This window comes from Alosa pseudoharengus, unplaced genomic scaffold (assembly GCF_046254945.1).
Source record: "Alosa pseudoharengus isolate Yale_2024_CS ecotype anadromous, Long Island Sound unplaced genomic scaffold, YU_APseudo_1.1 YU_APseudo_1.1_scf_23, whole genome shotgun sequence".
In the NCBI taxonomy this organism is placed as follows: Eukaryota; Metazoa; Chordata; class Actinopteri; order Clupeiformes; family Clupeidae; genus Alosa; species Alosa pseudoharengus.
The window spans coordinates 10,923,959-10,941,749 of NW_027468685.1; the positions used below are offsets into that span (position 1 = coordinate 10,923,959).

General features: G+C 40.0%; 1 protein-coding gene across 1 annotated transcript; it reads left to right on the top strand.

Moving 5' to 3' along the window:
- The first annotated feature begins 922 nt into the window (after window positions 1-922).
- cibar1 (CBY1 interacting BAR domain containing 1) lies at window positions 923-17,514 on the top strand. The gene is given in 8 exon segments (XM_076301443.1): window positions 923-1,176; window positions 1,614-1,848; window positions 1,980-2,048; window positions 2,353-2,454; window positions 4,030-4,179; window positions 5,087-5,200; window positions 9,103-9,222; window positions 16,869-17,514. Coding segments are annotated over 8 exon segments (939 nt in total). The 5' UTR covers window positions 923-1,132; the 3' UTR covers window positions 16,974-17,514.
- Window positions 17,515-17,791: the final 277 nt, after the last annotated feature.

The following is a 17,791-nucleotide window of genomic DNA, read 5'->3' on the forward strand; positions in this document are numbered from 1 at the left end:
TGTTTTCTTTTTCTTTGTTAGGAGGCCTACAGGGATGCGATATTGAATGTGAGAACTGACTCAACTGTGACAGGTAGGTTAATAGGTTCATATAAGGGTCATTAGAAACGCACACTTTTGAAGAAAAAAAACAGGAGATTATTGATTTATTTATTTTAATAATGATTGTTAAAAGTTTGTTTGAATGATGTTTATTCAAATACGCAACCATGTATTCTCTATAAAAATGAAAATATCATAAAAAACAGTTATAAACAAATAATATTGCAATTGTTTAAATGTCATCTCTTAAGTCTAGCAAAATTAATATGAAATCATTATCATGTCGAATTTGACACATTTGTCTTAATGTTCCTGAAAACACACACAGTAACACAGTAACACCAGTGACATAATGTAACACCAGTGACCAAAGATCTTGACTACTCAACTCTAATTAAGTATATGACACCAAATTGTTAGGCTACATGTAGGCTAATAAAACCACATTGACAATAAGTGAAAGTATTTAACAAAGTATTGTAAACAAGAATTTCATACATGTGTTACTGACATGAGGGTAACACCAGTTGAGCCTAAAATAAAAGTCGGGGAAAAAAGAGGTTTAATGATATGTCCTCGAAACACGGACCTGTGCTGTTACCGGTATGCTTTTTTAAATCCCATAGATATATACGTATAAATCCCATGAGCATGTTATTTGAAAGACAGATTGTGGTGAAACATATTTATGTCGGCTTGTTCCACCACTTCCCCCATACTGGTTTGGAGAGAAGGTAGACCTATGGTGGGAGATTAGGAGGAGGATTATTTTGCTGATGATGAATAGGCTATCCAAATGTTTCTAATATTTGGCTTGTAGTTTACGCATATTCGCATTCTTTGATTGTCTGCATCGATCTCGACGAACAGATGCTGACCATCATCCTTTGCGTTAGGGCGGAAGGAAGCTAACATCTGCAATTCCATGGCAACGCTGTAGCGCATTGAGAAAGATGTGCTAGCTAGCAAAGGAGCAAAGAAAACAGGCACTTGTAGACAGCGACCTAGCATAGCTGCCAAAGTACACGGTACTGCAAATACGTTGTTTGTTCTCTTACTCCAAATATTGTATTAAAAAGTTGCCTCCTTAATGTACTCCTTCATGATGAGTCGCACTCCAGATGCAAGAGCCAGGTAAGAGCACTAGCTTCTAAGTTAAAGATAACATTAGCATGCACGGTTGCTAACCTTAACCATCTGCTATGATAACTTCACCAACTGTATGCAACCAGTTGGCTCGCTAATTTTGTTCGCTTGTTAAGATGCGATTGAAGACTTTGATGCGATTGAAGATGTTTGGTTTGGAACATCTCCAGGGTGGAATAGTTTGAATCATTTTTCGAACATGCTAACTTAACATTAGCGCAGCACATAACGTTACGTTAACGTTATTTATTAAGCCATCCCAGCACAACTAACGTTAATATTAACATTGTTTTGCTGCTCCATGTCTTGTATATTTTCGATACTTATAATTAATACTGCACACTGAAAGGCGAAGAATAAATGAACGTTAACGTTAGCTGCTACATAAAAACATTATGAACCTGTATCCTGTGTTATCTCTGCAGAGATACGCAGACGAAGCAAATACAAGATAACATCGCAAACACGGAGAAGCATTTTGGGGAGATGTGTCAGCTCTTCGCTGCTTATGTTCGTAAAACGGCGAGATTACGGGACAAAGCGGATCTTCTGGTCCAAGAAGTCAATCTTTACGCCGAAACAGAGACTCCAAACCTGAAGAGTGGTCTGAAACATTTTGCCAACCAACTCTCCCAAATCCAGGATTATCGTCAAGCAGAGGTAACTTTTTAATGCCCTCTAATGAAAAAGCACAACATTGTTGAGTCTTGTAGCGTAAATGCCTTTTGCCTTTTACTTTAGTCAACTAAAATGAATGGCCACTTTCTACCTCGTTTCATCATTTTCAACAGGTAGAAAGACTCGAGGCCAAAGTCATAGAACCTTTGAAAGGCTATGGAACTGTTTTGAAACTTAAGAGGGTAAGTTCAAACACTTCTGGAAATACATGTACTTACAATACTTACAAGACACAACTATGCAAAAATACCTCCTGTGTGTTTTCAGAGTTTAACACAAGAGGGCGGTATTTTCTCACGCTCTGCCTCCATCATCTGCTTTTTTGTTAGGGCAGTGTGTTAAGATTTTCATTGTCATTTCCAGTTCTATTAATTGTCCCACTGTGGCATTATTCTTTCATTGTCTAGAGAGTTGAGTAAAATAAAAGTCGGGGAAAAAAGAGGTTTAATGATATGTCCTCGTTGCCTGGATTCCATGTATTTATAGGAGGACCTGAAGACGACTCAGAACGCCAGAGACAGAGAGGCCAAACAGATGCGGCAGCTGGAGAGGATGAGACAGCGGAACCCCTCTGACAGACAGATCATTGTATCCTTCCAAAATTTCCAAGCTCTCATCCTCCCTCTCACTCTCCAAACACTCTAATATCTCTGTTTCCTTCTGCCTGTCTATTCTCCTCACACTCCACTACACAAAATAAGTTTATGTATCCTCATAGCTCACTATGACAGCAATTCAGTTAGGTTGTAGCCAGTAATCATATATGATTGGTATATTTCCGAGATGGTCCTGAATTAGAAAGATGCACTGAGCATAAAGGAAATGATTGCTATAAGAAAGGGTAGGCACAATGTAAGGAAATACAATCAGTCTTCACTCTTAAATCACCACTATGCACCAATTTGACACTTTTTGAATTATGTTTTTATGGGTAACCAGTGAAATTTGAACATTTGGAATTTAATTTGGATGATAAATGGTCTTTCAAGGAACACATAAACACATCTGTCATTCCCAGATTACACTACGGCAATCGGGGGGAGGGGGGGGTCGACTGTGCGTATTAAAAGGCAGTTTTTTCTTTTCAACTCAAATGTCAATAGTGTAATACACTTATGTGTATGAAATGTAGTGAACACCACAAGTCTAGTATCTAAGGTAGGCTGCATCAACACACACTCAGGTAAGCATTAATGTTACTGTAATAGAGAATGATTAGCCTACAGTAGGCATTTGTACTGTCAAAATTCATACAATACATGTGCATTCATACAATACATGTGCACCGATATTAGCGGTGGTCTGGGGATTTCTCCCCTGGGAACATTTTTAAATTCGGGCTGCTAAACACACCATTTTAACGCAGTTTGGGAGGGGACAGAAATGCAATTTACATTACAATAACATTACAATTTACATTACATAATAATATATTGAATAGTGGAAGGGTCAGACCCCACCCCCTAAACCCCCCATAATTTGAACTATGGTCATTCCCACTAGACGTTTATGTAGTTCTGTGGCCCGGGTTGGAAACTGTAGGCTTTAAGGGGGTGCTGTGGCTGCAGCAGCTGCACCACATTCAGATTCAAGTGCCCACGGGGACCCAGCTTTGAGTCCGACCCGTGGTCATTTCCCGCTCCGACCCAATCTCTCTCACTCCCACTCACTTTTTGTCACTCTTCACTCTCGGCACTCTCGGCAAAAAGAAATGTAGGCTAAGAAAAGCTTTCATTGCCAATGCATTGCTAAAAGACACCGGTTAGCATGCTATTTAGCTTTTATCATCTCAAACTGGGCTGCTGCTAGTGGGGTTTCTCTCATGCCTTTAAGGTTACGTTAGTTAGCTCACCAGTTCTCGACCAATACTACATAGTGCTATGGACATGATCTATATTTTAAATGACCCAGATTTCCTTGACACTCTTTCACAGTCCCAGGTGGGTGTGTTTTTGACATGGGTGATGTATTAATTCATTACACACACACACACACACACACACATATACACACACACACACACACACACACTGTTCGGCCTTATGGAGCACGACTGGGCCCAGGTGAGCTCTCTGTTGTGCTGTTGTGCATGTATTGTTACTCTCCACGGGAGGCCTCTGCTGTCGTGACAGCCTGAGCACCAGGTCCACAGAGGCTCAAAAGAGCTGTGTGCACGACTGCTATTGTGCTGTCGCTCTGTTATGACAGGCAGAGAGTGAGCTCCAGAGAGCCACAATGGACGCCACGCGCACGACTCGACAGCTGGAAGAGACGATAGACGAGTTTGAGAAGCAGAAGATCCGCGATATCAAGGTCACTGAAATACATACTACTAACACATAGGGAGAGAAAATTGAACTAAAGATTTGCACTGTAATGCCCCTCTCAAGTTGATACTTCATCCTTAACTGCCAATCTGGGCAACTATTTCTCTATTGAATATGTAAGGGATAATGGACAACACGGTGGTCTGTTAACAGAAATTAATGCACGGTCGAGGTTGTAATGCGGCCCGACGCGCAGCGGAGGTAAGTGCATTCATTTCTGTTAACAGACCACTGGAAGTCCATTATCCCGCTTATTCCACTGTTGCCACTTGAGTTGTGTTAATTTCCGGTTATAATTTAAATGTTTTAATCACTAGAACTGTCTTGTTTGTAGAACTACTTTCCCCCGACACATTTCAACTAATTTCTCAACTTGCAGGGCATACTGCCGTTACTAGTTCTAAATGGATGGTTGCTATGGCCAAAGGCCAGTCGTTAGTTTTAAATGGATGGTTGCTACGGCCAAAGGCCAGTCTGAGTTCTATCTCTCCCGTTGTCAAGCGGGCATATCCCATGATTCTGATTAACTTAAGCTTTGAAACATCGCTATTTTACTTAGCCTACATGTCATCCAACTAACTAAAATCCACCTCCGTCATATGCTACAATGTTGTTATCTTCTGAACGTCTGTATTTTACAGCTTGGATGCATCATGACAGTTCATTTAAACTTCACAACGAGTTCAGCGAATTGATATACAAGTGTCATACGGCCAAAAAATGGATCTACTTCATAGGTGTTCAAATATAATAATGTTAATGGTCATTCTAAATTACATAGGACAATGGGAAATTCAACCAAGCAGTGGAATAATAGTTTATATTAATTGCTTGAGTGTTCATCACCACTCATCATACTTTAAGTGACAATGCTGTCTTATTCTGTTATGCAGAAAGTGTTGGGAGAATTTGTGACTGTGGAAATGGCTTTCCATGCCAAAGCACTAGAGGTCTATACCGCAGCTTACCAGCACATCCAGAATGTGGATGAGGAGGGGGATCTGGAGGTAAGCGGGCCACTGCACCCAATCTGGGAGAAGGGGGGGGGGGGGGGGTGGAGGGAATCGTAGTGTGCCATGTCCCTTGGATAGTAATGTGCTGGATCACTGCACACCATCTCACCCAGGGAATGGATAATTACATTGGGATTAATTAAAAAAATCATGCAAAAAAATCAAATTTATTAAGCTATACAAAATGACTGATTTCACATAAATATGAAAAAAGGGTTTTAGAGTTGTAGTTAAACATGTTTAGAATTTCAGATCAACAAGACATGAGCATGTTGTTGCGAGTGAGGTATTGAAGATGGGGTAAAGAACCTGATTAGGAGAGTTTTAAAAATCAAGACTACAAAAAGCATTTGAACAACATGTCTATGTGAATCAGAAGTATGTCTTTTTTTTTTTTGTCTTGGAAGTTTTTAACCTGCCAACGCTGTGGAATGGCCTCTTTACCAGATATTTGTCATCACATTCTACTCTGAGCACCTGAGCTGCAAACGCTGATGCCAGCCAAGATTCTGGCATTGTTGAAGCCGTTGACATGTAGGTGACAGGAGGAGCTGCCAGAGTTGTGGGGAATCCACGTACGTCTCCTGCCCTGTTCCTCATAGCAGACATTCTTATGCGGTTACTCGCCCCTCCAACCCTCCTGTGTGTATACGTCTTTGAGGCGCGGTGACCTCGGGAGTCCTGATTTCTTTAGAGAGATTCCCTGACAATTGCGTTCCGCTCCGGTGGCGGCCACCTGGTCCAGCTTGATCGGGCAGAATGCTCTCTCTCTCTGGCAAGAGCCCTTATTTACCAGCCCCCACCATGATAAACCAAATCATTGCCTGAGTATCTGATTTCATGCTATGCTGCTTTGCTTGTTTGCCCTGTGAAATGCAGAATGGGGCTAATATAAATTACTATGGCACAAGCATGCAAACAGCACATCTGCTTCCCAATTTGCCCAATTTGCCACCCCCCCATCCCCACCCCCTTCTCTGTGCTTTAATTTCACACTTCAATACATCTAACCTGTGTGTGTGTGTGTGTGTGTGTGTCTGTTCACATGTGTGTACCTGTCCCTTTTTGAATCTGTATGTGTTTGTGTGTATGCGTGTGTATTTGTGTGTGGTGTGCTTTGCAGTGAAAGGTTGAAAAAGGAGGGAAATCATTAATACATTCAATTGGCAATGATTCATTAACTCAGACTATGCTGTATGGTTGAGGTGTTCAAGGTTCATATCCAGTTCATGACAGTCTTTGAGCTCATAAAGAAGATTATGGTTTTATTTCTCAGGGAAGTTGCCTTTACTGAACGGCATGATGCAATTTTGCCAGCTGAGGTCATTCGTGGGTCACTTGGACATGACAGCTTCAAAAAGCTAAAGAGGAAAGTGTCTGCATGTCTCTGTGACAATTGAGGTTAAAAATATGCTGTTGCTGAGTTGACATACAGTACATAGCATAATTTAATGTGTACTAGATCAGTGGTTCTCAAACCTTTCCCCTCAGAAAACTCACAGCTGTCCTAGTACCAACATTATGACCGGCATTAGAATACAGTAGCGTAGGCCAATTTAACTACTTTTTTTACATTGTACATACTGTTTTGCACAGTTTTTTGCGTCACTCAAGAAAGACAAAGACTAGTTTAAATTTAACTTCAGTAATCGCATGGTTAAGGAATTTTTATTATATATATTTTGATATAATTTGACGTGATTACTGTGTTTTTTCATAAAACATAATCTCAGAGACTCCCAGAGTACCACTAGAGAGAGTCCATGTACCACCAGTGCCACGCATACCACAGTTTGAGAACCACTGTGCTAGATTATTAAAGGCACCCTTAAAAGTTTTTTGACCTTAACATAACATTTTCAAAATCATTTTGATAGCACATAACCTCAAAACATGACGAATGGTACTTCTGCCATTGTGTGAGTGGCCCTTTGTAGACAATTACTAACCTACCAACTTTTAGTTTCGGGTAGGAAACTGCCCCCCTCCCCCCTCCAAAATCGAAACGCAAAAGAGCTGCTCTGCCAGGAATTCTACAGGAGATCTTTTTTTACAGACTGCTGACGGTACATTCCCTCAATACTGTATCGGAGTTATGTTCATACTTGGTTGCAAAAGGCGCATATTTAGTTTGTTTATTATTGAGTTTATCAACCAGAGGGGGGCCCTGAGAGCAAATCTTGTTGAGGGTGCATTTAAATTGAAAAGAAATTAAAACAGATGAAAAGATAAAGATAGTTAATTCCACTCATATGATCAGTAGCACAATTTAGTTATTAGCTTTATTCTGGAGATGAAGGACGCTAATGTTACATTTGTGATGAATGTTGTATAATCAGAATTAGTTTCAGTATACCACAATTTATACATTTGACATGTTTGGGAAAATGAAAGCAGCAAAAAAAATTTGCATGAAAAGATAAGCATGTTCAGAGAGAGGGAAGAGATAAAAGAAAGGCGCAATAAAAGAAAGGAAGAAGGCACGGTCAAAATGACATACATGCAAGCTAAGCAAAAATGAAAAAAATACTAAATCAAATTTCAGAAATTAAAAAAAAATATGAGCAGGGCATTTTGAAGAAAATTAGGATTCATTCCAATTGACTTATCATGAGTGCTTTTTATAGCAAGGAAAATTACCAATGACTGGTAGTTCACTTCCCTCTCAGAAGTCTTTATGATAAATCACATGTGCAATCCCCTCAAGTTGTACTGTAGCTCCAACTATAAATACCAATGACGTCATGGACATTTTTTCCGGGCCAACTTCACATGGAATGCCCCAGGGAGCCCAGATGTGTCTTAGTGCCGTCCCACTGTTTCACGACTACCAACTACAGCGGCGGAGCATACAGTTTCTCATCACTGCTCAACTGAAAAGTGACTAATGCTCCAAGCATCGCACCATTTTATAGCACATTAGGAGACTAGACTTTCAAGATTTTATAAGTTAGTCAAACTCTGTCTCCTTTTGTTGCATTTAACATATTGTGAATATATAATGCGGCTTTTTGTGAATGGGATTCACATGACGCTCTCTGGGGAATGGATGCTCAGACTGAGCAGCTCATTGACCTCATTATGTGATTGATTTTACTTTGCCTGCAGTTTTATCTATTGTTATTATACGGCCCTTCACAATGCAAGTAGAACGCTCCATTGACTTGAATGGGATTTCCAAAAGTTCTACCGCTCATTATTTTCGTCTAAGGACCTCTATAAATAATGACCGCTGTCAATGGCAACGGATTTTCATTCAAAAGTGAAGGCTGATCAGCTGTGTTCTAAAGAAGGTTTGATTCAAGTTCAGTGTGTGTTGCAAACTATTTGTTTATCAGCAAAAGCCACAACGAAACGGTAACAAATAAATGTAAAGAGACATATTATGGAGTTTATTTTTTCTTTTTGGCAAGTAGCCGTATAATAAGTGGGATAATGTATAGAACGCCAGTCATTAATGGGAAAATAAGTCCCTTCAGGGCGAAGGAAGAACCCTCCGCTGGCGTGTCAGGGCCCAGTTCGCCCTGTCGGAACTTATTTTCCCAATAATGACCGGCATTCTATACATTACGTTCTATACATTATCCCTTACACATAGTTTTGCCAACTTGCATGCGGCTAGGTCACTCCAGACTTAAGTTAATATCTACACAGTCCTCAAAGAAAGTGGCTTGGAGGTCATTTCATTGGCTGTTGGGCTATAATATCAACATCCTTTTTCCAGAGTTGTTGTCAGACTATTATCTCCAACTAATGGGTGATGGATGGCACTACTGAACATCTCAGCTTCATTGGTAATGATTTAAGATGTTTGGACAGCAGGTGTTAAAATAGCTGCTGTTGTTTGTTGTTTTGGCAGGTGTTAAAATAGCTGCTGTTGTATGTTGTTTTGACAGGTGTTCCGCAGCATGCTGCACCCTCCTGACTCCCTCTCCCGCTTAGACATAGTCCAGGCCAACACCAGACGCTCCCTAAACCAGACCGGCTCCAGCCTGGGACGATCAAGCAGTCTGCAGGTGAGACATGGAGAGCCATTTCTGACACCTGAAGGTTAAATTCATTCAGAAGTGGGCTGGGAAGGAATAGAGTAGCCACACATCCTGGATTTTTTTAGTCCACTCTCTGGACGAGACATTGAAGAAACAAAGTGAAAATTTGTAGGTTCGGTTGAGTGAGGGTTAAGGACATGGCTTTAAAGGTGGGTTGGTATGCTGACTAAAACATAGCAACAAACTAAACAGTAGCAACATGATTACAATCCCCTGCACTACACAGAGCCTCATAGCCAGTGACAGATTCAAAGTTCAGCCTAATAAGAATGACTTATAAGCCAGCACTAGTGGTGTCATTTGGCAGCTGTTCATCCCGAAAAACAAGCAAATGCCCATGCAATAAAATATGATTTGTTGCGGCAGAGATACCATTGGTGTTATCCCAACTGTTTTTATTGTCCAGATGGATTTATATCTCTTCAAGATACGATATTTGCTCTGACTGACTAAAGCTTGCATTCACATTGTATTATTGTTGAGTGTATTCAAATAGGTCGCCCTGACACTGCATTGACGCTATGAAAGGGTATTCACTGAAACATCCAGGCGGAACTGCCAAAGTCATACAAAATTCCTAACTGTTACTGCATGTCACTCAGACACATGTCATGTCACTCAGACAGCACATGCCACAGAGCACGGTGACATAAGCTGTAACGAGTTGATGTTACACAATGAACAGCGCAGAAAAATGAAATCTGTACACGAGGCTTCTTTAGGGGTTTGTCTGCTCTTTGCCTGCTCGTGGAAGGCATGGAGGAGTGAGGAATCAGGCTCTGCAGGTTCAGTGGTTAGTGCTGACTCCAGTTCCAATTAGTTAGTGCTGACTCCAGTTCCAATTAGTTAGTGCTGACTCCAGTTCCAATTAGTTAGTGCTGGTAAATTGTAAGTGACGGTAAGAGAGGTTATAGGGGGATTCGGCTCATGTGAGTCATATGCACTTTGCTCTGATCATTGAAATCCTTGTGCATTCAGGATCCAAGGGAGGAGAGGTATTATCATAGTCATCTTACTGAGAATCATACGTCAATGTTGGGAATCTCTTGGGTTATTTAAAGAGTTGTAAGTGTCTGAATGTGTTGGACTTTTGGACCCAGAAGTGGGAACTTCCAGAGGCGACAGTATGATGGATGGGAATGTAAAGATTCATTCACAATGAGAACTTCAATTTTTAGCTTGTGACTATCCCCAAAGTATGAAGACCCTATTAGGGGTGTAACGGTACACAGAAGTCACGGTTCGGTTCATACCTCGGTTCGGACATCACGGTTCGGTACGAGTTCGGTACAATGGAGGGAAAAGCAAAACAAAAATGCAGAAAGCATTTTATTTTGTACATGTCTCAGGCTGTACCACCTAGTGTCATACAGTCTCTTCCCTGAGCTATCTGCAACAGCCTGAAGTGTGTAAGATGTAGGCTAAACAGTACAATAAGTACCCAGACTCCATCTGTAACTTGTAAACAAAATAAGACAATCAGCTATAAAACTGAAAATAGGCCTACAGCATCTCTTATTTCTGAAAGTGCAAATTACATAGAAAAATTATTTTTAAAAATCCACTTAAGCAAGACCTTCAACATCTGTGTTTAGTTGTATATGGAAGGGTCTACAATTTGCCTCAATATTTTTTTTATTGTGTGCAAAGTAATAATCTAGCCTACTAACTGTGAAAATATCACACTATTTTGCCTTTTTCTAAAAAATGAAATTGCTTTCATAAATTTCATAGAGACTACAACTATAAGTCACGTGACTTTGCCCTTACTCACCGTAGCATGGTTTGTTTATTAGCCTGGTTAGCGTTGTCACTTTATTTTACTGTCTATGCACTTAACACTACCAGCTCCTCATGTGAGAAGTTACAAGTTACCCCAACATAAAGGTAATTACCACGCGATTTACATAGCTTTCTGTCATTACGAAATCATTTAATTTAAGCCATAGGTTTTGGCCCTATTTGTATGTGTATCCAAAGGCTACTGAAGGGCAGGCGAAGTTTTTTCCCCTCGTTTCAGTGATTGGTAGCCTACATCATCTGGGTGATGACTTCGAATATGTGTAGCATTTTTTCCACTCACATACCCTGCTGAACAACGCCGACACACAGTTACATATTATCCACCACTCTTTCGCCTGTACTAACGTTACTGTAACTGAAGTTCTCAAACTTGCGATCGATCTTAAAGAGACCAGCGGATCCTCTAACTCTTGTGGGTCTAACCTTAGTGCTGCTAATGACTGACGGACTCGACCGACGACCTGACAAAAAAAAACATAGGCGCCAATCAGAGCTTCAGAGCTAAGGCAAGGCTACAGATTAGCGTTAGGTGTCGCTAAAGAACTCCCGTAACTCTCGCTCCTTAACAGTAATTGCGCATGACATTAATTAATCCGCACACGAGTTTTATGTATTTTTATACCGTGTATTCTCCGTGTAAATTCATGCACCGAACCGTGACGCCCGTACCGTTTCGGTTCAATACGAATACATGAACCGTTACACCCCTAGACCCTATAGGTTCCTTGTTGAAGATGAAGACTGATTTGCAGTCGAAACGCGTAGGCGTTATCCCTTAAAATAAAGGATTTTTAACTTCTTTCATCAACATCAGTGTGCCTCGGATTTTTAAGACTACCACCTTCAACAAGGAACCTATAGGGCCTTCATACTTTGGGGATAGTCACAAGCTAAAAATTGAAGTTCTCATGTCCTTTCTGATGAGCACCTGATGTTTTCTTCAAACAATTGACCCAACGCAGCACTCTCCTTTTCTTCAATTTTATTCATTCACAATGTTTGCACCACAATATTTGGACACAATTAAATTTTATTTTATTGTGATTATTTACATTTATTTACATGAATATGGCAATATTCATTTATTTATTCCTTTTTGTGTTTGGATACTGCGAGTCTCTGCAGCCATTTTGGTATGGTGCATTTGTTTTCAACACTTGCTTTCTTTCCAGTTTCAGTTGTGGCACCTTGTTCACTTTAAAAAGCAAAGTTATACGTAGAGTAAACATATGTACCAAAATAAATTAAAATCATTATTTATAAATACTGTAGATAAATATTGATGTCTCTGATGTAGACTGAATATTTATGTCGACATATATAGTAAATGGATAGCTAGTGATGATCTATCATCATGTCGATTGATTTAATTCTTATAAGAAAACCTTTGCTATGATGAATTATCAGCATGCTAGGTTGTAATGGACATTCCAGCAGTAGGCTAAGTGCATCTGAATGCTGGTGATTAAAACTAATGAGTAAGTCATTGACGTCCTTTCCAACCTTTCCATTGTTACGTCTGAGGCTTGTTTAGCAGACGTTGAAAGAGAGCATTTACCACCCTGTCAACCAACCACTCAGCTTTACAAATGACATGTTCATTTGACACTTGGCTCTCCCTACGCTGTAAACCGACCAACCCCTTCCTTCCTTCCTTCCTCCCGAAGAGATATAGGCCTATTCATCATAAAGACAAATGGCTAACTGGTACACCTACCAGAGTCTGCCCTGGGGGTGATTGTCATATTCATAGTAGCCTACCTGTTGCTTTCACACAGATCAGAGAGAACTCTGCCACTATCTCAGCTGTAGTGGAGGAAGGCTGGACAGCGATTGTATTTCATTTAGACAAGCTAGCCGCACAGCCTCAAAGGGAAAGGAGTTGTATGTGCTGTGTACTCAGTTTGGTGGAGATGCCATAGCAGTGTTTCCCACATAATTTAATTCTATTTGTGGTGGTAGGTTTGCAGAATTAACTTGAATGCAACAGTTTTTAACACATTAGCGCAGCGTGGTTATGATGCTAACCAGATTTAAGCACAATTTAGTAGAACCTGTAAAAAATCATTGTGTGGTGGTCAATGTTGATATTGTGGTGGGCCGCCACAAATAAGTCAATGTATGGGAAACGCTGCATAGCATGTGGCGTTATTGATTGTTCTTCGAAATGAGTCTTTTAGGCAACCCATACTTAGTTAAATGTTTGTTGTGTGAATTACAAAGTGGGTTTTGGTAGAAAAAGTAAATCAGTGCAGATAATATTTCAGAAAAACACTTCAGCTTGCATCATGGTAATACAATAGAGGCCATTGCATTTCATTGAGACATATTTCCAGCATTTTTCCTTAAGAAAAACAACTTGCAGCTGATAAAGGGTCATTCTGTGTCATATCGGACAGAATATAGGAAAATGGTTCTCACACTGTCTCAAATTTTGCTCAAAGTTTGTCTACAGAATGCCTAGGTCCGTACCTAGGCATATTTTTGTTAAATTCCATTGTTTCTATACATTTTTCACCCTTGTTTTTATTATTATTATCATTATTATTACACTTTTAAAAAGTGAAGCTTTTGTTGTCCATGTTTGGGCATTAATATTTTCAAAAGTATTATTCCTGGCCTGCCAAACAATGGAAGCTAGATCTCAGTATGACGAGACTATTAAAAGTTTGTACTGCATACTGTTTTTGTATAATCAATATTTTGTCTGCTAATACAATACTTTATTAATGTTGTGCCAATATTTGAGGACACCACAACAAATACACATGAAGATATTAAGGATACAAAGTAATTGCTTTTTTTGGTCATTTTCATAAGACTAAAACATACGTGGGGTAGCTAACAGGAACACAAAAATCTATGTGGGAATAGTTCAATGTATAATCATTTAGTTTGCAAAGTACCAATTTTGTACCATGTTTCATTCATAGATAAATAGTCGGTAACACTTTACTGGACAGTATCAACATAAGAGTGACATGACACTGTCATGAACACATGACACTGTCGTGCCACTTGAACCCTAACCCTAACTCCAATCCTAGGGGGTATTCCAGAAAGCAGGTTTACTGGCTTAACTGGGTATGTTAACCCAGAGTTAGCGGTAAACCTTGGATTTCAGTTCCAGAAAGCTCAAAAATGATCAGGCTATGTAAGTAACTATGGTAACATAGGCTCTGAACTGAACTGGGTATGTAAACCCAGAGTAAACGATAAACCTGGGATTTCAGTTCCAGAAAGCTCAAAAATGATCAGGCTATGTAAGTAACTATGGTAACATAGGCTCTGAACTTAACCTGGTAGGGGGTAGGTTTTGTTCAGGTTATGTTCAATTATGTTCGGTTATTTCAGTGCATGTTCAACCAGGCCGCTATTTTTACACTTGTCACACAATGGCGTTTCATTTTGACGAAGGTCCGATTGACAAAGAAGCACAAAATCATGTAATTTTCATCCGTGCAATTCACCGTGAGAGGGCGATAAGACCACGACATCACATGATAGCCTATCTGTTCTTTTCCAAACAAGTTTTTCAAGAGCACTAGAGTTTTTCAGCTGAATCCTAATATAGGCTACTTGAAAAGCATTCTCCATCCCTACATTACGCATGGTGGATTAGAATAGAATAAAATAAATCTTTAATGTAGGCTAGCTAGCCTACACCATAGTGGACATTTGTGTTTGGCTCACCAGACAGATGGACAAACAACATCTCAGACACATTGAAGATATAAAACAAGTACAGTACAAAAAAGGGGAAACATAGCCTATAGAAAATGAATAAATAAGTTTAAATATAGCTGTACAGCTCAGCCGGGTATGCATGTTGTCACTAAGTTTGGTTAAGAATGCTGATGGCATTTGGGATAAAATATTTTTTTAATAGGCTACACACGCTCTCCGCCTGGGAGTTTTTGTAGTGTTGGAGACGCAGAGCATATCGGCAAGCTGTCGGTCGGTGCATAAAGTTTGCCTTGCGCTAAAGCAGTTCCTGCTTCATTCGTTTTCCTGGACACAAACCCACGAGGATCATTAAAGTGTAGTTTCACCAACTGGCAGGTCAGCATCACTTATTACATTTTCCAAATGTGCGCCGAAATGTGTCCAATACCATGCCTTCCGACATTCACCCTTCCGATGATGGAGCGCAAAAGTTTAACTTGGCCCACAGCTGCAGGACCCGCGTTAAAATAGAAAATTACATTTGGGATTCTCAAAGAATTCTATGGCCCACTCAATCTGTAACAACTAGGCTAGTTTAAGAAAGCATCATTCATAGCAGTCAATACAATACGTGATGTCCAGTGAATTATTTAATTGTTCTTTTGACATTAAATAGGCTATCTTAAACATACGCATTTACACGGTCAGTTAGGCTATTCTCTGCCAAGCAAGGTCTCGGACGCAGGCGCTTAAGTATTGCTCTTTTTTTGTTATTACAGTTCTCTCCTCCTCGTAAGCCTCGACTACTCCGCCTCTGAAAAATACGGTGCTCTTCCTTTCGCCGGTTTCACTCATGGTTTCGACTCTCAATAGATGATGCCTTTATAAGTTCGCCGTGAACGCGCACAACTCTAGGTTATCTAACACAGGGTTGATTGAACTAACTGGTAACCGGTGTTTTGGAACCGACAGCTCAGGTTTAGTCGCCACAGGTTCAGACAACCCAGAGGTTAAGTTTTATCTCAGTGTTTGTTAAACCTCCTTTCTGGAATACCCCTCTGATCCTAACCCTAACCCTAATCCTAACTCTAACTTGTTATGACAAAAACCGAATGACACTTAATGACAAGAGCGTTATGTCCTAAACGTTTATGACTTGTTTATGACACATTCATGACAGTGTCATGTCACTCTTATGTCGATACTGTCAAGTAAAGTTGGCATCGTTCATCATTCACTACATTGCCCATACATTGCGCAACTTCCCACATAGATTTTCATTTGCCTTCTAGCTAACCCACATACTATTTAGTTCATATTGCTGGCCATGAAGAAGAATACAATATATAAAAACAAAATAATGCCCAATAATTTTTTGTAAATCCAGGCTCTTTTTCAGGCTCTAAATCATATCAAGGGCTGAAAAAAATACGAATTCATAGGGTTTGAACAGAAATATTTTGCAAGCCTTGGTTTTGGGACCCATGATAAAGACCAGGGTTGAACAAAATCTTAGACAGATTTATTTTAGATTCAGTAACAGCCTTATTTGATTTGACGCAGAATGACACAAAAGCAAATTTGTTATTGTATTTTTTAGGGAACACTTCAGTTAGGTTCTCAATAATAGTATTGTTGTATGACCATGGCTTGTCATTATGGCACTATATCCATGGATTCATTCAGAAAGCTAATATGTTAAACCATTAAGGCCACTGTACTTAATACCCACTGATCCCTCCCATTCCATTATGTTGCCTGTAGTCACTGTGTTTGTGTCTGTTGATGTCACCAAGGCCAGGCTTGATAAATATCAGCAGATAAACAACAGACTCTTTCTCAACCTCCCTTCTGCAGAGATGCAATCTGAGATGCAAAGATATTCTGGCGCCAGCATTCACGTTTGCAAACACCTCTGCATTTCTACCTTAACTGACATTTGAATCTAAAAAATTTTTTGCAGCACTAGATCATCGTCTAATAATACTAGATACAAGTAGTATGATAGATACTAATTGACCGCACTGGAAAGTAATTACTAGAGAAGGATGAAAATGTAAAGATTTTAACAGTGTACACAGCTAAGACACCCACCCAAATTCATCATCTAAATTTAACTATCCTTATGACCACTATACCTTCAGGCCCCAAGCAGACAAAGGCAGCAAGACGATGAGGAAGATGATGATGATGACGAAGACGAGGATGACGACGAAGATCTGGAGGAGGTAACAGATGAGGAAGACTAGCCCTGGACACACAGACTTCATTTTTGTACCATAGATAGTGTTCGTCTTAAATCATTGGGGAATGGACATTTCCAAAGAGCTACAGTGTTTTCTTTCTTTCAATAATAAATTCACCTAATGAGTGTGATATTATTACAAAAGATGGATGGTGGACTAGATGTGTTCCATTAGTGCAAGTAGAGATTGTCTACATAGGGCCTTTAAATGCCTTGAATTATGATTTTACAAAGGGACCATTTGTATTTGACTAAAGCATTAAATGCTAGGTCTTTAATGTAATTCTTATTAAAACACAGATATATTTTTAATCATTCTCATGTTTACATTAACACTAAATGCCAAACAAATAGAGTTTTCTATTAAATTTGACAATATGTTGTCTTAGTGTCACATACAGATTGTGAAGCCGTAACCATGTAAATAAACGTTTCTATGGGAATTTCTCTTATCGATGTTATTGTGCGCACATGTCTTGGTGCAAAGCCAGTAATCACAATGTTTCTTAATAAAAATGGAGGGCTTTGCAGTCATTCTGACCACAGCCAGTGTTCCCGTCCTCTATATGTGTGCGTGGCAACTCGTGCGGTTGTGTGTGTGTGTGTGTGTAGTGCTTATATGTGAGTTCCACATCATCATAATTGTGTCTCATGACATCCCTGCCAATCATGCATGAGTCAGACCCATCCATCCCATTCCACCAGCGCCATGGTGACTGGCCCCACCCCCTGGGTCTCCTCGGAGGCTGATAGGCCAGACGGTGAAGCGCACAAGGCAGCATGACGCCACAGTGCTGCATCCAAGCGAACAAACACCACGGG